The 21848-nt window shown below is 40.4% G+C and overlaps 2 protein-coding genes and 1 non-coding gene across 20 annotated transcripts in view; all 3 read right to left on the bottom strand.

Annotated features, from left to right (window-relative positions):
* Nucleotides 1–1116, bottom strand: part of C4BPA (complement component 4 binding protein alpha) — a 46142-nt gene extending 45026 nt beyond the window's left edge. For 11 of the 12 annotated variants that reach the window (XM_059875235.1, XM_005216646.5, XM_010813008.4 and 8 more), the window contains exon 1: nucleotides 903–1087. Coding sequence is in view for 3 of the 12 variants with exons in the window: in XM_005216644.5 (XP_005216701.1) it covers nucleotides 903–934 (32 nt within the window). In the remaining 9 variants the exon portion in view is untranslated. Of the gene's footprint in view, nucleotides 1–902 lie in introns of all 12 variants that reach the window. The other variant, NM_174252.4, reaches the window with a different exon arrangement.
* On the bottom strand, nucleotides 903–20898 carry C4BPB (complement component 4 binding protein beta). 7 transcript variants are annotated; one of them, XM_024976026.2, is made up of 7 exons: nucleotides 20712–20898; nucleotides 20063–20261; nucleotides 17607–17694; nucleotides 16801–16977; nucleotides 11578–11671; nucleotides 10341–10464; nucleotides 9162–9372 (listed from the first exon to the last, which is right to left on the bottom strand). In XM_024976026.2, exons 2-7 carry the CDS (start codon nucleotides 20063–20065, stop codon nucleotides 9229–9231), a joined length of 630 nt encoding a protein of 209 aa, XP_024831794.1. In that variant the 5' UTR covers nucleotides 20066–20261; nucleotides 20712–20898; the 3' UTR covers nucleotides 9162–9228.
* Nucleotides 17142–17214, bottom strand: TRNAE-CUC (transfer RNA glutamic acid (anticodon CUC)). The gene has a single exon. It is a non-coding gene; the product is annotated as a tRNA-Glu (tRNA).
* Nucleotides 20899–21848: the final 950 nt, after the last annotated feature.

The following is a 21848-nucleotide window of genomic DNA, read 5'->3' as shown; positions in this document are numbered from 1 at the left end:
CCAGTCTAAGTGAGTGTCTCCTACATTCCTTGCAGACTCCAGAAAGAACTTGCTTCCACAATTTTCTCTTTCCTAGAATTTCTTTAACTCTCATCAGCTCCTTCTTTCTGAGCCATATTATAATGTATCTCTAAACTTAATGTAAATCCTCTTTGATTTTTCTTCCCCTTTTGGGCACTCTACTTTGTATTCTCGTCTACTACTACATTTAGGGACAGAACAAGAGTCAGCAAACAGAAGGGTGGTTGAAGAATTAAAACTCAAACCAGAGGAGTACTATGTCTTGCCCAATGAAAAGAGAAGGGAATTTCAAGAAGGAAAGCTAATCAACAACCAGATTCAAAAACTGAGGGAGAGAAAAGAAATCGGGACAATTCAGACCTCTAGCTTCAGATACTAACTGGACGCTGACCAATATCCTCCTTCTGAGTAAATCTAAAGGTCTTTGCTGTCACTGGTGGAGGAGATAAGGGGATCATAAAATCTTTAAAGGAAATTGCACCAATTTTCAGAATGTAGACTTTGGAAACCGGTCTCCCATGTCTCTCTTTGGGACATCTGGCTTACCTCCTGTCTCAACTCCCCCATGCGGAGTGATGGTAAAGGCTTTATAAACCAACACTCTCAACTTTTAGGAGCAATAATAAGAATAACTTCTTACTTCTTTCTCTCTTCAGTCTATTAGTATGCATTATTATTCCCCCACTTATAATAGAAAATCAAGGCTCAGTAGGAATTACAAGTACTTTTCAAGTCACACTGTCTCCTAATGCAGTATCCCTAAAAAGATTTCTGTTGAAAACACTCCAAGTTTTGTCTCTATATTATCCATATAATCATGTTCTCTTTAAAGGGCCAAACCACCAGCCTTTCCCCCAAAATACCCCAAATAATCCACTGACCTGCAGACAGCCGAGGAAGAAGACTCTATCATTGTTCCTTGGGTAGTTTCTTAGGGAGGAAGACTGCTTTGATCTGAAATAGCATTAGTTCCTCCTCAGATAAGAGTTTACAAGAACACCCTGAAGTTGGCCTCACCAAAAATTCCCTCACTTCCAGCCATGTGGTTGGCTGTCCAGGGACGGCCAGGTAGAAATGGATGGGCAGACACTCTCTAGTGACCCAGTGAATGATTAACAGCATAAATAAAGCAGTAGTGTTTATCTAATCTCCTTCTTCTTCACTAGCCCTTTCTTGATAATATGTTGCAATTGTTTATTTTCTTCTCTGCCAACCATTTCCCCTAAGTAGACGGGTAATATAAATTTGATGCCAGAATTCTTTTTTTTTTTTTTTTTTTCCCGTAAACAAAAGAGGGTTATACAACATGCAAATCAGCTATCCTGGAAACTTTGGATAGTGCAGGGTTCAAACTAGGTCCACAAAAGTGATACACTTTCCAAGATTCTAGGCCCAACAGGCTTTCCTGGGGCTCATGGGATGGCTGGCCTTCCCCTGTACTAGTCTCCAACCCACTCCAAGGAAGTACAGAAGGTGAGGAGCTTAACACACTTACTGAGTTCCCGGCAATGTGCAGAGTTGCTTGGAACATAATTAGTACTTCAAAATTGCATGACCTCCAGAAGTTGGTCTACCATTGAGCACTGCTCAGAAGGATGCAGTGAAGGGTCAGCCATGTTTGTTATCAAATGCGGTCCTAAGAATGCACTCCAACCTTATCCATTTAAGCTCTTAATCCTCAGGATTAAGGTTTTGTGCTCAGGGGACTGCTATTAAGAGAAATTTCTCATGACCATTTCGCTTTTTCTCTGCATGCGTGCATGCTAAGTCACTTCAGTCATGTCTGACTCTTTGCAACCGTATGGACTATAGCCCCCATGCTTTTCTGTCTGTGGGATTCACCAGGCAACAATACTGGAGTAAGTTGCCATTTTCTCCTTCAGGGGAGCTTCCTGACACAGGGATCTGAACCTGGGTCTCTTAGGCCTCCTGCATTGGCAGGCAGGTTCTTTACCACTAGTGCCCAAAATCTCATAAAATTTTCAGAAAAGGAGTTGAACCATGGAAGAGGTTTTGACAAAATATAGGAAATCTGAGCAGGGCGTTGAATGAAAAGTGGAAATTATTAGATACTAGAAGTAAAGAGAGCATAAATGTGGAATTCCCCAGTGGTCCAGAGCTTAGCAGCAGTGGCAGCAGGGCTAGAAAAGGTCAATCCTCATCCCAATTCCCAAGAAGGGAAGTACTAAAGAATATGCTAGCCCTTGGACAGTTGCTCTCATCTCCCATGCTAGTAAGGTCATGCTTAAAATCTTGCATGCTAGGCTTCAGCATTATGTGAATCAAGAACTTCCAGATATCCAAGCTGGGTTTAGAAAAGGAAGAGGAACCAGAGACCAAATTGCCAACATTTGATGGATTATGGAGAAGGCAATGGCACCCCACTCCAGTACTTTTGCCTAGAAAATCCCATGGACGGAGGAGCCTGGTAGGCTGCAGTCCATGGGGTCAATAGAGTCGGACACGACTAAGCGACTTCACTTTCACTTTTCGCTTTCATGCAATGGAGAAGGAAATGGCAACCCACTCCAGTGTTCTTGCCTGGAGAATCCCAGGGACAAGAAGCCTGGTAGGCTACCATCTATGGGGTTGCACAGAGTCAGACATGACTAAAGTGACGCAGCAGCAGAGAAAGCAAGGGAATTTCAGAAGAACATCTATCTCTGTTTCATCGACTATGCCAACTCCTTTAACTCTGTGGATCATGACAAACTGCAGAAAGCTCTTAGAGAGGTGGGAATACCAGATCATCTTACCTGTCTCTGAGAAACCTATTTGTGGGTCAAGAAGCAACAGTTAGAACCCTGTATGGAACAACTGATTAGTTTAAGATCAAGAAAGGAGTAGGACAGGGCTGTCTGCTATCACCCTGTTTGTTTAATCTATACACTGAGCACATCAGGAGAAATGCGCACTGGCTGTTACAAGCCAGAATTAAGATAGGTGGGAGAATCATAAACAACCTGAGATATGCAGATGTTATCACTGTAATGGCAGAAAGCAAAGAGGAACTAAAGAACCTCCTGATGAGGGTAAAGGAGAGTGAAAGAGCTGACTTAAGACTAAATATTTAAAAAAAAAAACTAAGATCATAGCATCCAGCCCCATTAGATCAGATCAGATCAGATCAGTCGCTCAGTCATGTCCGACTCTTTGCAACCCCATGAATCACAGCATGCCAGGCCTCTCTGTCCATCACCAACTCCAGGAGTTCACTGAGACTCACGTGCATCGAGTCAGTGATGCCATCCAGCCATCTCATCCTCTGTTGTCCCCTTCTCCTCCTGCCCCCAATCCCTCCCAGCATCACAGTCTTTTCCAATGAGTTAACTCTTCGCATGAGGTGACCAAAGTATTGGAGTTTCAGCTTTAGCATCATTCCTTCCAAAGAAATCCCAGGGCTGATCTCCTTCAGAATGGACTGGTTGGATCTCCTTGCAGTCCAAGGGACTCTCAAGAGTCTTTTCCAACACCACAGTTCAAAAGCATCAATTCTTCGGCTCTCAGTCTTCTTCACAGTCCAACTCTCATATCCATACATGACCACAGGAAAAACCATAACCTTGACTAGACAAACCTTTGTTGGCAAAGTAATGTCTCTGCTTTTGAATATGCTATCTAGGTTGGTCATAATTTCCTTCCAAGGAGTAAGCGTCTTTTAATTTCATGGCTGCAGTCACCATCTGCAGAGATTTTGGAGCCCAGAAAAATAAAGTCTGACACTGTTTCCCCTGTTTCCCCATCTATTTCCCATGAAGTGGTGGGACCGGATGCCATGATCTTTGTTTTCTGAATATTGAGTTTAAGCCAACTTTTTCACTACCCTCTTTCACTTTCATCAAGAGGCTTTTGAGTTCCTCTTCACTTTCTGCCATAAGGGTGGTGTCATCTGCATATCTGAGGTGATTGATATTTCTCCCGGAAATCCTGACTCCAGCTTGTGCTTCCTCCAGTCCAGCATTCCTCATGATGTACTCTGCATAGAAGTTAAATAAGCAGGGTGACAATATACAGCCTTGATGAACTTCTTTTCCTATTTGGAACCAGTCTGTTGTTCCATGTCCAGTTCTAACTGTTGCTTCCTGACCTGCATACAGATTTCTCAAGAGGCAGATCAGGTGGTCTGGTATTCCCATCTCTTTCAGAATTGTCCACAGTTTATTGTGATCCACACAGTCAAAGGCTTTGTCATAGTCAATAAAGCAGAAATAGATGCTTTTCTGGAACTCTCTTGCTTTTTCCATGATCCAGCCCCATTACTGCATGGCAAATAGAAGGGGAAAGTTGGAAGTAGTGACAGATTTCCTCTTCCTGGTCTCCAAAATCACTGTGGATGGTGACTCCAGCCATGAAATCAGAAGACAATTACTTCTTGGCCGGAAAATGATGATAAACCTAGACAGTGTGTTGAAAAGCAGAAACATTGCTGACAAAGGTCCATATAGTCAAGGCTATGGTCTTTCCAGTGGTCATGTATAGTTGTGAGAGTTGGACCATAAAGAAGACAGAGCGCCAAAGAATTGATGTCTTTGAACTATGGTGCTGGAGAAGATTTCTAAAGTCTCCTGGACAGCAAGGAGATCGAAACAGTCAATCTGACAGAAGATCAACCGTGAATATTCACTGGAAAGACTAATGCTGAAGCTGAAGCTCCACTATTTAGGTCATTGGATGTGAATAGATGATTCATTGGAAAAGTCCCTGATGCTGGGAAAGATTGAGGGCAGAAGGAGAAGAGGGCATCAAAGGATGAGATGGCTGGGCGGCATCACCGATGCAATGAACATGAACTTGGGCAAACTCCCAGAGAAGGCAGGGAGGCCTGAGGGATAGGGAGGTTGAAGTCCATGAGGTTGTAAAGAGTCAGACACAACTGGGTGACTGAATAACAACAACCAGAGGTTAGGACTCAGCACTTTCACTGCCAGGGCCCAGGTTCAATCTTTAGTCAGAGAACTAAGATCCTGCAAGCCATGTTGTGGGGCCAAAAAAAGAAAGAGAGAGAGAGAACATGGGCCAAGTCACAAAAGTGAAGCTGATTTGGGGATTTAACAAAAATAAGCCTGGCATACTGTAGTCCGTGGGATCGCAAACAGTCAGCCATGACTGAGTGACTGATCTGAACTGAGAATAAAAGAGGATCCAAAATTATGCAGTCTTGACAATGAAGTTAGCGGAAATATAACCTTTAAAGCTGGGTCATCAAATTCCATTTCTCAGTCTGAGTTCTTTTCTTTACTTTCCATAGTGACTGTTCCAAATTTTTCTCTCCAGTTTACCAAACTGTCTTACTCTCAGCAGATAATCTTGCCTCCTACTTTACTAAGAAATCATTCCACATTAGCTTCTCTCTTCCTCAAATTGTCTTCCCTATTTACTCTTGTGTCAGAAGAGATTTGTTTTCTTTCCTTACTTATTTTCAATGTGTGTCATCCTGAAATGTTCCCTCAGTCTTACCAAACCTCAAATTCAAGTTTTCTTCTGTTGTGAGATGTTGAACTTCTCAAAAGAATCTCCTATGTTTCAAGCCCACTTTTTCTCTACAGTCACTCTTCATCCCTCCCATTGTGGTCTTCAGTCTGGCTTCCTCCCACTCTACTGACACACCTCTGTGACATGTGCCCTTGTCTCCAAATCCAAAATTTCTTTAACTCATCAATTTTGGCTTCTCAGCAGCCTCTAGCAATTGTGGCTCACCTCCTTTCTGAAGCTTCTCCTTCGACTGCCATTACCCTAAACTTCCCTGTCCTTCCTTGTTTGTTATTACCTTCTCTTCCTACTTTTCAACTCCAAATGCAGATACATCCCAAGTTCTTCTTTTTAAAACTGTTTCTCTTTACATCTTTTTATCTCACCTGTTCTCATGGCTTTAACTGTTTCCTGTAGGGACTACCCCGTAATACACCTTTATCTTTCATTTCTCTTTAAAACTCAAACTGATTTTTTTTTTATTGCCCATTAGAAATCTTATAAGCACCTTTATACACAATAAGGAAGAACTTCTCATTTCCTGCCCAGAAACTTCACCTTCTGACCACAAGATTAATTCAGGCTTCCTGGAATGGAATTTCAGACTCACCTTTAAACCTTTCCTCCCCTCATCTTCCAATGTTTTCATAAGTTGACAAGTTGTTTTGATTTCACAATGTCTCTCAAGTCTGCTGTTTCTTTTCTATTTCTCATGCCATCAAACTGGTTCGGGTTTCATTGTCTCTTAGGTGGACTGTTGCTATGGCTTTTTCCTTGGTTTCTCTGTCCTAGTCCTTTTCCTCCTATACCTCTACAACATACTGTTGTGAGAGAAATCTATGTTCTGTCCTTATCACTTCCTTGCTTGAAAGTTTTCCATCTCTACTCACTGTCTACAAAATAAAGTTCAAATTTTCTAACTTGACATTTAAAATCCTCCATAAACTGACTTTAATATATCTTTCCTTCTCTCTCATCACCTCTCATGCTTTATCCAGGCTATGCGGGTTACCCTAAACATGCTCCACCCTTCTCTTGCCTCTTTGCACAACATTTTTTTAAAATTAATATTAAAAATACAATATAAAACATTAAAGAACTTGAAGAGAATTTCACCATTCTAAGACAACTGTTTTCATCTGCACCTATTATTGCCTGGTCCTTTTCTATAAGAATAAAGGTTTTATATAAATGCTATTATAAGTACTTGCTCTTCTGTACTTTATTTTTACTTAAGATTATAAGATTATATTTTTTAAATTTTCTGTCCATAATTATCACTGTGAAAGACTGCATTACATTTGATGTATCATAATTTATTAAAAATTTTCCTTAGATTGGACATTTCTAAAGCTCACAAGGTCTTGCTAGTTGCTATATAGACAATATAGGCAATAATATAATGAACAACTTTAAATTTAAAATCATTTTGGTCAAGTTAGATTAATCCTAGGAGTGGATTTACTTGGTTAAAAAGCTTATGACTTTCATTCGCAACAGTGTGGATGGACCTACAGGGTATTATGCTTTAGTGAAAGAAGTCAGGCAGAGAAAGACAAATCTTCTATGTCATCAATTGTATATGGAATCTAAAAACTAAAACAAATGAATGAGTACAATAAAGAGGAAATAAATTCACAGTTATAGACAACAAGCTAGTGGTTACCAGCTCTCTTCTGTATTTTTTTTGTATCCTACCCAGAGTTCCTACATGTTTCCTACAGAGATCAGAGTGAGAGATGGAAAAAGCTGGTCATATCAGATAATATAAAATCTTGGCAAGAAAACCTTAGGATTCCTATTTCTTCCACCCTCTGAAAAAAGGATAACATATTCATAGGTGTTGCAGCATCTCAAATTGACCATATAGATCTAAGTTTCATCCAAAAGGCAGTAAGCAATGTTACTGCAGAAGATTTGGAAGCCTTGTTTTATAAACAGGATGTTGGGGAGGCCCAGGTGAGAGTTTGTGTTCTAATTCTACTTTTGTTTTGATAAGATACAAATGTGCTGACCTATTTTCCTAAAATAAGACATTAATATTTGCCTCATAAGTTTTGGTTAATTTGAGGTTAATTTTTGCCTCATCATTTGCATTTCATATTGAAAAATGAGGTGGGAATTCCCTAGTAGTCCAGCAATTAGGACTCCACGCTTTCATTGTGGAGAGCTGGGGTTCAACCCTTATTCAAGGAACTAAGATCCCACAAGCCATGCAGTGCAGCCAAAAAAAAATAAATACCTTATACCTTAGCTGTGATCTAAGTTTCCCATCCTCTTTTAGACAGAAAATTAAACCCTTCCCTCTTCATTGAAGTGAAAGTGTCAGTCACTCAGTCGTGTCCAACTCTGCAATCCCAAGAACTGCACCTTACCAGGCTCCTCTGCCCATGGAATTCTCTGTCCATGGAAATCTCCAGGCAAGAATACTGGAGTGGGTAGCCATTCCCTTCTCCAAGGGATATTCCTGACCCAGGGATCACACCCAGGTCTCCTGCATTGCAGGCAGATTCTTTACCATATGAGCCACAAGGGAAGCCTTGTGGTTTCACACCCCATTCAGTTCAGTTCAGTTCAGTTCAGTCGCTCAGTCATGTCCGACTCTTTGCGACCCCATGAATCACAGCACACCAGGCCTCCCTGTCCATCACCAACTCCCGGAGTTCACCCAGACTCACGTCCATCAAGTCAGTGATGCCATCCAGCCGTCTCATCCTCTGTCGTCCCCTTCTCCTCCTGCCCCCAATCCCTCCCAGCATCACAGTCTTTTCCAATGAGTCAGCTCTTCGCATGAAGTGGCCAAAGTACTGGAGTTTCAGCTTTAGCATCATTCCTTCCAAAGAAATCCCAGGGCTGATCTCCTTCAGAATGGACTGGTTGGATCTCCTTGCACTCCAGGGGACTCTCAAGAGTCTTTTCCAACACCACAGTTCAAAAGCATCAATTCTTCGGCGCTCAGCCTTCTTCACAGTCCAACTCTCACATCCATACATGACCACTGGAAAAACCATAGCCTTGACTAGACAGACCTTTGTTGCCAAAGTAATGTCTCTGCTTTTGAATATGCTATCTAGGTTGGTCATAACTTTTCTTCCAAGGAGTAAGTGTCTTTTAATTTCATGGCTGCAGTCACCATCTGCAGTGCTTTTGGAGCCCAAAAAATAAATTCTGACACTGTCTCCACCGTTTCCCCATCTATTTCCCATGAAGCGATGGGACCAGATGCCATGATCTTCATTTTCTGTATGTTGAGCTTTAAGCCAACTTTTTCACTGTCCACTTTCACTTTCATCAAGAGGCTTTTGAGTTCCTCGTCACTTTCTGCCATAAGGGTGGTGTCATCTGCATATCTGAGGTGATTGATATTTCTCCCGGCAATCTTGATTCCAGCTTGTGTTTCTTCCAGTCCAGCATTTCTCGTGATGTACTCTGCATAGAAGTTAAATAAGCAGGGTGACAATATACAGCCTTGAAGTACTCCTTTTCCTATTTGGAACCAGTCTGTTGTTCCATGTCCAGTTAATTCTGGTCTTAAACAATCACCACACTTGGTCATTCTACTTTCAACACACACACACACACACAAACACACACACACAGTGTATTATACAACGGCAGCTGGTTACTATGAAAATGCATTTCAGTCCAAAAAGAGAAAAATCTGAAACCAATTTCAGAACCAAGAGAAAATTTTATTCATGGGAGTATTTCTATTACCCAGTCTGCTCAGCTACAAGGTCAGAGCAACATTTTTGCCTTCAATTTAGCCTTCTTTCTTTCCAGAGAATATTTTACTTTCTCCATTGTTAAGTCACTTTTCTTTAACCTTTGTGTAAATTTCTTTATAGCTTTGCAAAGTTCCTTACTCTCCTGAAAGGCAAGCTGAAGAAAAACACCTTTTTAAATTACAGTTTAAGAACTGAGACCCAGTGCTACCCCTCAGAAGCTAATGAGTGGTGTTTAGGTCCCCAAATGAAGGCTTCAGTGGGAATCTGGGTCTTCAATATGATGAATCATCTAAATTTGCAGGATGGCTGTGGACTGCCTGAGCCCCTTCCAGGATGCTGCCAAGTGTCACTCTCCTCCCACAGGGGCACAGAGATATATATAAAACCTTGCAATTAGGTGTGTCTTGGGGGAAGGCATCACTGTCTGCCATTAGGGTCATTTTTTATTTGCAAAAAATAAAATCTAGAGATTTAAGTTTACTCATCATCCTAGTAATTAATATAGACTAAGAGAGGAGACAGGCTTCCCTGGTGTCTCAGTAGTAAAGAATCCACCTGCCCATAGGAGATGTGGGAAGAGGTGTGGGTTTGATCCCTGGATTGAGAAGATCCCCTGGAGAAGGAAATGGCAACCAACTCCAGTATTACTGTCTGGGAAATCCCATGGACAGAGGACCTTAGTGGGCTACATAGTCTGTGGGGTCTCAAAGAGTTGGATATGACTTGGCAACTAAACAACAACAAAAAGAGAGGAGTCTCAATGAAAACAGATCTTTCCGTGTTTTTGTGATTTTTATTAAAGTCTGGAAAAATTTTAGAGACTTTTCATAGCAATACTTCCAAGTCTAAGACATGAAATCATGTATCTTGCTCTTTAAAGCACATGAGACAACAGTTCTTACCAACAGAGCTTCATGAGACATTAATGGTGATGGTGGAGAATGGGAACTCATATACAAAAACATGAGTTAGTAGTTTATGAGTCCCACTCTACAAACAGGCCAAGATGAGCCCATTCAAAGGCATTGCAAATGAACAGCTATTTCCTGAGCATGTGCCAGCACCGAAATCAGGCCCTGGGGTCACCACTGTGAATAAGACAGAAAAGAGCCCACTACTTACAAATGCCTTCTCCAACTCTAATTCAGCTGGTTTGGGAGCTTCTTGGATCAACTCACAGATGGGAGGGGCACTGGTCCACTCCCCATCAATGCACTGTTGGTGCTGTGTGCCCACCAGGCGGTACCTGGGCACAAGGTAAAATGGAAACAACTTTTACCCTTCCATTTCTTGAACTGGGCAACTAAAGTTGGTTAATAGTATTTCACACTGTGAAATAGAAATACTAGAATCTACTTTCTTGCCCCAGAGCTCTAATGCATTCTTAAGTTATCTCAGTATCACACAACAATCATAAAGTAAAACCACTGTCCTGGGGATGGAGAGGACCCAAGAAATATATCAGCATGTAAGATATGGAGGAATGAAAAATTCTAAACATGTGTTTTTAAACACAGAGTTTGGGCTGGGGAAGGTAAGGGAGGAAACTCTTCATCATTCAGTAATTTTTAAAATCAACTGTCATCTATGTTCCAAAAAGCAGTAGAAACCTAGAGACAGCTTTCAAATAAATCAACTAGAAAAACAGGAGAGTTGATGGAAAAATCCACTGGAGATAGAAATGCCTGTGAGGCCTCATGACTATGGGTTAATAAGATTGAGGCCAGAAAAAGAAAAGGCTAGGAGATCATTAAAGGGGCGACCAGGCAGTCTAAGTTAAGGTTAGGCTTTAATTATGATGTCCTAAGGATCTATGGGCTTCCCTGGTGGTTCAGCGGCAAAGAATCTGCCTGCCAATGCAGGAGACACGAGTTCAATCCTTGGTCTAGGAAGATCCCCTGAGAAGGAAATGGCAACCCACTCCAATATTCCTGCCTGGGAAGTCCCATGGAGAAAGGAGACTGGCAGTCTACAGACCCTGGGGTCATGAAGTGTTGGACATGACTTAGAGACTAAACACTAACAGCAAGGATCTAAATAATTCTATTCCTATACTTTCATATATTCTGGGCGGGGGGGGGGTGGTTTAGTTTTTTGTTCTGCTATTTTTTAGAAAAACTTTTAACATTCCATTTTGTCTTAGCTAAGAGAAAAGAAAGTGATACATAAGTTAGGATAAATAGGAAAGTTAGACTGTCTTCTAGAACTTGGGGAGACCTGGCAGTGGGTAAAGCAGCTCTCAAAATCAGAATGTGCCTGATAACCAGCGGACAAGGTTAAGACAGACTGGGGCATTTCTAAAACAAGGCTACCAGTCAATGGGCAAAGTCTTATGTTCAAAAGTCTGCAGTACACTTACCTTGCTTGACAGTAATAAGTGATGGTAGATCCTGACTTGAAATCTCTTCCTTCAAAATAGCCATGAGTTGGAGTCTCAGGAGGGCCACAGTCTCCTAGTAGACAGGATTATAAGAGTGACAGTTGTGAAGCACTCCTGGAATAATGCTCAGAGCACAACATCAGCCACCACAGTGCAATGGTCTAGACCAGCACCCGCCATCTTCAGAGCAGCCCACGTGGGATCTCGGACGTGTTCTCCATTTATTTCTTTCTGGTCAAAATCATATTTGCCCATGGGAAAGACTCCCCACCCTGGCTCATTCTCTGGGTCATTAGAGATCTGAAAGTACTTTCTGATTGACAGGAGTGTGAGGAAAGGAAGGTTAAGTTGTAGAGATGCTAACTGTCAGTGTACAAGAAAGAAAAATTAGATTTTAGGTAGAGATGGAAGAACTCTTGAAACAGTAGATAAATAGAGTGAGCTCAGATGGAGATTGACTGCCCCTGTGGGACAGTTGTACTATATGAGAGCTTCAGGAAAAAAGAGAACAGAACTGGGAGGAAAGAGAGTGAGTCTGTAAAATTGTGGAGAGAGAATCAGGCTAGGTACTAGATGTTATGAGTTTTGTTTTTGGCCCTCCCACTAACCATATGGCATGAAACAAGCCTTTTCACCTTTCTTGGCTTCCTCCTTAATCTATAAGATGAGCAGGCTAAATAATATTATTCCTAAGGTCACTTTCAGCTCTGAGGTTACATGAGTCTAAACATGTTGATCAAGATTAGTGGCTAAATTCATAGTAATTATGTAGGTATGTTTATTGAAAAATAAAGGTCTTCAAAACATAAAGATAACTAAAACACCAAGGCATAAAAAAGCATGCGTAATATAATACTATTTTTGTAAAACAGTCATATACCAACATTTATGAATAGAAAAAAAAAGTCTGAAAATTATATACGAAAGTACTCTGTTATTCTAGAGTGATAGGTCTGTAGGTAATTAAATATTTTCTTCTTTTATCTTCTATATTTTTCTACAACAGAGGTGTATTGCTTGAGCAATTAGCAAATAAATTTTCAAAAGATCAAAACCTGAGTTCAAAGTTATGTGGAAGAAAGGAAGAAGAACTGCAATGAGTTGACTGAGGAACTAGAGTGTTCTGAATGGACACCTCACCAAAGATGGACAGATGGCATATGAAAAGATGCTTTGCATTATATGTCAGGGAAATATAAATTAAAACAACAAGACACCATTGCACATCTATTAGAATGGTCAAATTCTGGAGCATTGACAACATCAAATGCTAGGAAAGATTTGGAGCAACATTATCTTTCATACGCTGCTGACGGGAATGCAAAATGGTATTTTGCACTTTGGGGTCACTTTGGAAGATATTTTGGTGGTTTCTAAAAATACTAAATATATGCTGATCATACAATCCAACTCCCAAAGGAGGTGAAAACTTACATCCATACAAAAACTTTCACATGGATATTTTTAGCAGCTTTATTTCTAATTGCCCAAACTTGGAAGAAACCAAGACGTCCTTCAGAAAGTGAATGGACAAGTTAATGGTGGTACATCCAGAAATATTATTCAGCACTAAAAAGAAATGAGCTATCAGCCATGACAAGACATGGAGGAAACTTACATGGATGTTACTAAGTGAAAGAAGCCTATCTGAAAAGGCTACAAATGTATGATTCTAACTATATGACATTCTGAAATAGGCAAAAATAGAGAAACAACAAAAAGATCAGTGGCTGAGAAGGGTGGGGGAAGTTATAAATAAGCAGAGCACAGAGGATTTTTAGGGTGGTGAGACTACTCCACATGAGGTTATAACGATGTACATATGTCCTTAAACATTGGTCCAAATCCATAGAATGTACACCACCAACAGTGAACTCAGGTAAACTCTGGATTTTGAATGATAATGATGTGTCAGTTATAACAAATGTACCACTCTGTGAGTGATGTTGATAATGGGAGGGAGGCTGTGCATGTGTGGGTGCGGGGGCAGCAGGGGGAATCTCTGTATCTTCCTCTCAATTTTATTAGAAACCTAAAACTGCTCCAAAACATGAAGTGTTGAAATAAAGAATTAAAATTTTGCAGTGTCAGATATGTACCATTCCAAATGAGATTTTTTAATTACTTTTTTTTATTTTTAAATTGAAAACTCTGGTTAGGATTACATTGTAATACTGAGTCTGTGTGTCTTGGATCTTTTCTTTCATTCATACCTTCTTTTCCACTCTTTGATGAATTTTGATAAGGTCTCATGAATGGAATTATTTTTACGTTTCAATATTCATCTAATAACTATTACCAGGAAGTGAAACTGTTGATTTTTCAATATTTATTTTGTATCCAAGAATGAGTAATTAATAGAATTACTTGGATTTTTTATGTATATTTTTCAAATGATGATATCATGTGACTCACTCTAGGAATCTATCCTGTAAAAATAATAGCATAAAGTTGTATGTGTATACACATGTATGTGTGTATATATATATATATATATATATATATACACACACACACACACACACACACACACATTCATTTCATCACTGTAAAGCAAAACTATGGAAATAGAAATAAGATATAGAAATAAATGTTCATCAATATGAGAGATGGCATAGCCACATATACTTAAAAAGTAGGAGACAGAGCTTTACATACTGATCTGAAAAAGCTCTCATGTATATTGTTACATGAAAAAATAAAGCTAATTCAAAAATACAGATAGTAAAATCCCATCTTTGTAGGTAAATATGTGGTTCATAACACTGTACAAGAGGCAGTGATAAAAAACCATCCCCAAGAAAAAGAAATTCAAGAAGGCAAAATGGTTGTCTGAGGAGGCCTTACAAACAGCTAAAAAGAAGACAAGTGAAAAGCAAAGGGAAAAAGGAAAGACACACCCATCTGAATGCAGAGTTCCAAAGAACAGCAAGGAGAAATAAGAAAGCCTTCCTCAGAGATCAATGCAAACAAATAGAGGAAAACAATAGAATGGAAAAGACTAGAGATCTCTTCAAGAACTTTAGAGATACCAAGGGCTCACTTCATTCAAAGATGGGCAAAATAAAGGACAGAAATGGTATGGACCTAACAGACACAAAAGATATTAAGAAAAGGTGGCCAGAAAACAAAGAAGAACTATACAAAACAGATCTTCATGACTCAGATAACCACAATGGTGTGATCACTCACCTAGAGCCAGACATCCTGGAATGTGAAGTCAAGTGGGCCTTAGAAAGCATCACTGCAAACAAAGCTAGTGGAGCTGAAGGAATTCCAGTTGAGCTGTTTCAAACCCTAAAAGATGATGCTGTGAAAGTGCTGCACTCAATATGCCAGCAAATTTGGAAAACTCAGCACTGGCTACAGAACTAGCAAAGGTCAGTTTTCATTTCAAGCCCAAAGAAGGGCAATGCCAAAAAATGTTCAAACTACCACACAATTGCACTCATTTCAGATGCTAGCAAAGCAATGCTCAAAATTAACCAAGCTAGGCTTCAACAATACATGAATAGAGAACTTCCGGATGTTTAAGCTGGATTTAGAACAGGCAGAGAAACCAGAAATCAAATTGCCAACATCCATGAAATCATAGAAAAAGCAGGAGAGTTCCAGAAAAACGTCTACTTCTTCTTCATTGACTATGCTAAAGCCTTTGACTATGTGTATCACAACTGCAGAAAATTCTTAAAGAGATGGGAATACCAAGCCACCTTACCAACCTCCTGAGAAACCCATATGACATAGGTCAAGAAGCAACAGTTAGAACAAGACATGGAACAACTGACAGGTTCCAAATTGGGATAGGAGTACATCAAGGCTATATATTGTCACCCTGTTTATTTAACTTATATGCAGAGTACATCATGAGAAATTCCGGGCTGGATGAAGCATAAGCTGGAAACAAGATTGCCGCGAGAAATATCAGTTAACCTCAGATATGCAGATGACACCACCCTTATGGCAGAAAGCAAAGAAGAACTGAAGAGCCTCTTGATGAAAGTGAAAGAGGAGAGTAAAAAAGCTGGCTTAAAACTCAACATTCAAGAAACAAAGATCATGGCATCCAGTCCCATCACTTCATGGCAAATAGATGGGGAAACAATGGAAACAGTGACAGACTTCATTTTCTTAGGCTCCAAAACCACTCCAAAATCATTTAATGCAGCCATGAAATTAAAAGACACTTGTTCCTTGGAAGAAAAGATATGACCAACCTAGACAGCATATTAAAAAGCAGAGACATTACTTTGCCAACAAAGGTCCATCTAGTCAAAGCTATGGTTTTTCCAGTCGACGTGTATAGTTGTGAGAGTTGGACCACAAAGAAGGCTGAGCACCAAAGAACTGATGCTTTTGAACTTTGGTGTTGGAGAAGACTCTTGAGAGTCCCTTGGACTGCAAGGAGATCAAACCAGTCCACCCTAAAAGAAATCGGTCCTGAATATTCATTGGAAGGACTGATGCTGAAGTTGAAACTCCAGTACTTTGGCCACTGATGAGAAGAATTGACTCATTGGAAAAGACCCTGATGCTGGGAAAGATTGAAGGTGGGAGAAGAAAGGAATGACAGAGGACAGATGGTTGGATGAAATCACTGACTCAATGGACATGAGTTTGAGCAAGCTCCAGGAGATGGTGAAGGACAGGGAAGGCTGGTGTGCTGCAGTCCATGGTGTCGCAAAGAGTTGGACACAAATGAGCGACTGAACAGCAACAAATGTCTGTTCATGTGTGTGTGCATTTATTTAAATATCTGTGTGAACAGAATAAAAGTCATTAAACACATCCAACCAATTACCTCTAAGAGCTATAACTTGTACTGACAAAGAAAATATGCTCAATTTTTATTTTATGTAATTTTGCAATGAATTATGGTTTTTTCCCCTGTTTTGTGTATCTTTCAAGAAAAGTTACTGCTTAATCTTGAAATTTTAATAAAACATAGTCAGATGTCCCAAACTACCCTGTTTTAGACCTACTAGGAATCCTACTTCAGGAGGATTATTGTTGGGTACCAATCATTTCATTAGAATCCATTGCTTGAGTTGAGGCTTGACTCTTTCTTGACTGCCTGCTAGATCCTAAAACCCTCCCCCCAGATACAAGAAAGAGGACAGTGTTTTGGATTTGTGGCAAATGTCTAGATTTTCACTCCTGATCAGTATCTTTGGGATTTTCACTCTTTTCTCTTATACTTACTGCTTTTGCTGACAGGAGAGTGAGTCACCCGGGTGTGGTTTTCTCGACACTGGCTCCAATTGCTGCCCTTAAAGATGCAATGCTCATTGCATTTAAACATGAAAGTGTCATTCACATTCACAGGCTCCAAGGAACTGAACTCATCAGTCACCAGCAAGGGGTCAGGACAGTGGCCCACTGAACAAGAAAACAGTCAGAGAGCTGAAAGGGCAAAGTTGAAACCCACCACAGCAAAGGGTAGACTTCCTCAGGCTTCATCAAGAAGAGTGAAAACAAGAAGTAAAACTGCATCTTTTGTTTATTTATTTATTTGCTACACCACACAGCTTGTGGGATCTTAGTTCCCCAGCCAGGGATTGAACCTGGGCCCTCAGCAGTGAGAGTGCAGAGTCCTAACCACTGGACCACCAGGGAATTCCCAAAACTTCACCTTTTATTATGGACTGGTTGCTGCTACTGCTGCTGCTAAATCGCTTCAGTCATATCTGACTCTTTGCAACCCCATGGACTGTAGCCCACCAGGCTCCTCTGTCCATGGGATTCTCCAGGCAAGAATACTGGAGTTGTTGCCATTTCCTTCTCCAAAGGATCTTCCCTACCCAAGTATCAATCCCACATCTCTTACTTCTCCTGCATTGGCACTTTATCACTAGTTCCACCGGGGGAGCCCATTACGGACTGGTACCAGGAGCCAAACCATATCAGTGCAGGATAAGAAAAGACTGGGTTGCCCTAAGTAGGGAAACATCTAAGAGTGACAACTGACATTAGAACTTACTGAAATTAAGCATGTAACTGGAAATTACCAATAGCACGTTCATCATTCTCTTCTGTTAAGCATTGCTCAAAATTCTTGAGCCCACGTTTAAGGCAAGTGTCTCCTTCCCTTTCATCCTGTCAGATACACACATTAGTCATTATTTTTTTTTTACTTTTTGTTGTTGTTGTTGTTGTTCTCCCCAGGTGGAAAAACAAAAGAATACAGAGGGATGTGAATTTGGTAATATGAATAAAGGACAAATATACAGGTTTGCTTTACTCTATGTATAAAGGAGAAATTTTCACTCTAGGTAAGAAGCAAAACTAATCTAGCCATTCCTAAAAACAGTATTAATAAAGAGCATGTGGACTAGTTATTCTCCATCTTTATAGACATTACAAATGAGTTTTGTGAACCTAAGCAAATCACTCAGATTTCAGGTATCACATTTATAAATTGAGAACATAAATTTTTCCAATTCAAACAGTAAATGATGGATAAAATGGTATGATATATTTACTACAAAATAATAATGCAAAGCAGACTTGTAGATGAAAAAAGTCATGTATTGATAATACATATGAGTTCCCTTTTCTAATATTTAATTTATTTATTTATTTGGCTGCACTGGGTCTTAGTTGGAGCCTGGGGGGTTTAGCTACCTCACTTGCATTGGCAGCATACAGTCTTAGATACTGGATGACCTCAAAAGCCCCACAAATGAGTTCATTTTATACTTCTGTCTTTTGTATATGTTTAAATTTTTTCATAACTTAAAAGTTTTAAAGCACTGTGATATTAAATAAACTAAAATTCCCCCACAAAAAAAAAGTAGTTTTAATACATAGAAATCCTTTCCTTCTTGTACGGGTGACTGGGTCTACTAATTCAGCTAAGTTAATTCTGACTACAAGCTGATGGTTCATACAGTAAAGAATCTGCCTGCAATGCAGGAGACCCAGGTTTGATCCCTGGGTCAGGAAGATCCTCTGGAGAAGGAAATGGCAATGCACTCCAGTATTCTTGCCTGGGGAATTCCATGGACAAAGGAGTCTGGCAGGCTACAGTCCATGAGATCACAAAGAGTAGGGCAAGACTGAGCGACTAACACTCTTACTTTACTTTCAAGAGCTGAATGGGCTTCCAAGTGTCACAGTATTAAAGAATCCACCTGCCAATGAGGGAAACTTGGGTTCGATCCCTGGTTCTGGAAGGTCTCCTGTAGAAGGAAATGGCAACCCACTCCAGTATTCTTGCCTCGGAAATCCCATGAACAGAGGAGTCTGGCAGGGTACAGTCCATGCGGTTGCAAAGAGTTGGACATGACTGAGCACACACACACACAAGAGCTGACTGCTGCTGCTGCTGCTGCTAAGTTGCTTCAGTCATGTCCAACTCTCTGCAACTCCATAGACGGCAGCCCAACAGGCTCCCCCGTCCCTGGGATTCTCCAGGCAAGAACACTGGAGTGGGCTGCCATTTCCTTCTCCAATGCATGAAAGTGAGAAGTGAAAGTGAAGTTGCTCAGTCGTGTCCAACTCTTCGAGATCCCACGGACTGCAGCCTACCAGGCTCCTCTGTCCATGGGATTTTCCAGGCAAGAGTACTGGAGTGGAGTGCCATCGCCTTCTCCGCAAGAGCTGACTACATACCTTCAAAGGAAAGACTGCCACTAGAGTACTTTAAAAATGGATTCCTAAAAGTTGAGAATTTTTTTCTTATAAAGTCTTACCATGGCCTACTAGAGGTATGATGTGAAAGTATACAGTGGGATGACAAGATGAACAAAGAAGCAGAAAGATCAAACTTACAGCAGCACTCAGGAGTGAGGGCATTCCATCCCTTAGAGGCATCGAAAAATCGTTACATAAGTTAAGTCCCCAGAATTCGTCCTTTTCCCTCGTTTGCAATGAATATGCTATCATTCACTGGGGGAAGTTTTGGATAGCTCTTTGTTGGAAGGAAAAAAAAACGAGATTCTCTTGACATGTCACATGCCTTGAGGAAGCACTTACTGGAGTCCCCATCATAGTGTCTTTTTTGCTTGACTCCTTGTATTCTGACTCCTGGTATTCTCCCATGTCCATGGACATCCACATCCTTTCCTCCCCAAGGATTCCCAAAGTTTTGTTTTCAAAAGAAAAACAAGAGTTTGACTCAAATTCAGCCATTAGTTATCCACTCCTAAAATTACAATCCCCTTTCCAAATAGTGGTACCAGAGTTTATCATAAATAAGACCTCTCAAGATTTTGAAATTGATACATTTTTCGTTTCCAGAACAAAAAGGGAAAGTAGCAAAAAATGACTCACTTCTTAGAACCAGGTCATTAAATATTTACTGTTGAGTACAGAGCATAACACCAAGTAACCTGAGATTATTCAATAAAGGAAATATGTTTTTATAAATTTCAATTTCATTAAAATCTTAGACAGAATGCCTCATAATCCACATGCTGATATAAAATGCCTTACAGTCTGAACTTAAGAAAAGCATACATACCATCTGAGGCAGAAATCAGCCACACATCCACAAGATAGCACATAAGCCAAAAAAACATCTTACAATCAATTGTTCGAACCGGGTTAGAAATAACCCAGCCTAAGACCCTGGTTTGGATCAAAATAGGTCTTCTCACACCACTTAAGATCAGACCAATCACTCCTTTCTAGAGACGGGGTTGTATTGATTTTTTTCTTCCCTGAAAGGGAAAAGAAAAAAATTCTATGATAGGAAATAAGAATAGCTGTAAGGAAGTTGGTACAAGGAGAGACTTTGCAAAGACACAAGGGGGTGATAAAAAGAATTGCTAGTTCTAAAACTCAGTTTCAGAAATGGCCTGTGTTGTTTATGCAAATCCAGTTGACCATCCCTTTGAACTGCAAGCCAATCATTCCTCAACAGATTCAAGCTAAATGGTCCTACTGTGACCTTCACTTCTGTCAATATTTGCCAGTGTTTGAGTCCACCTTGTGCCGCTCTCTCCAGCACCGTGGGTGGAGGTGGGAAGTGAGGGGAGAAGTGCATTCCTGGTGATCTCCAGAGCACAACCTGACTCTGGGTGCTACCGCCCACCCTCCCGCTTCAAATACCAGGTATCCAAAGGCTGCAAGCAACATTGAAGCCCCAAAGCTCAAGGAAGTCAACTAACCTTGCCCGTCTCTGACAGCCTCCAGACAGTGTTGCCTCCCAGAAAGGAGCGGGTCCTGGTGGATTCCAAACTTGAGGAGGACTCCAGAGTCCTGCAGCGACAACACAGTCCTTGTTGGCCAGCTCCGCACCAGATTTCCATTCCATGCTCTTTAGAGCAGGATTTGACCTGAGTCCAGAGTCAACCAAATGAAATGAGAAAGGAGGGGAACGCTTGGTCTTAGGAATGAAAGCATGTAAATTTGCTTTTGGTTTCCCATAGTTTCTTGTTCATGATGATTACAGCCATTAACTCGTTGTCTGTGCACCAATTATAAAACTGGGATAAAATTACTCAAAATTTTAGGTTTAAATAAAATAATATAAAACATCATAATAAATATAAAGCATAAAGATACAGTAAAGTCTCAAATGTGAGTCTCATCCCCACCCTTTATCATACTGTTAATGATTTATTAATGTTTTTCTCCCACACTAGACTGTTAAAAAACAAAATTCACCTGAGTAAATTTCAAAACCTAGTTGGTTTTATCCAGCAATTCATGAATCAGGCAACACACCGTCTAGTAAACAGAAGGGCCCTCTGAGGAGCTGTACAAAATGCAGAGTTTTATTAAAGAAGAGTGGGGCAAGGAAGTTATTAACAAAAGAAAAGGAATAATTGTTTCAGGGTTGGTCACCTTCTTTGGGGGAAATGATGAGAATCTAATCATGCAGTTTATTTCAGTTGGGCTGACCAGAAAATTCCAAAGTGGTCCGATTATAATTATATTCCTGGGGAAGGTCAAAATTGCAATTAGGTCAAGTATTAAATCTAGGTTTGGCATCAGGACATTAACAGAGATGACGCCATTTGGGACCTGTGTTTCTCCCTTTAACAACTGTCAACAACTCTAGAACAGGAGTGTGGCCTCATCTGTGTTTGCAATCCCTTCCTCTGCATTGCTTAATACAAAGTAGAATCAGCTGCTAAATGAAGTAAAAGCAACGCAGGGTAAATAAAAAGAACAGTCACCCAGAAACTCTACCACAGCTCCTCAAATCCATAGATAGCTCATCATTGATTATATATTGCTTTTGTAGTGTTTCCTTATCTTTGGTCAACTAATATGTAAGATCTTATAGTGCAAGCATCTTT

The sequence above is a fragment of the Bos taurus genome, chromosome 16, assembly GCF_002263795.3.
Source record: "Bos taurus isolate L1 Dominette 01449 registration number 42190680 breed Hereford chromosome 16, ARS-UCD2.0, whole genome shotgun sequence".
Lineage (NCBI taxonomy): Eukaryota > Metazoa > Chordata > Mammalia > Artiodactyla > Bovidae > Bos > Bos taurus.
The sequence above is the reverse complement of the archived record's forward strand: the minus strand, read 5'-3'. Positions and strand labels throughout refer to the sequence as shown.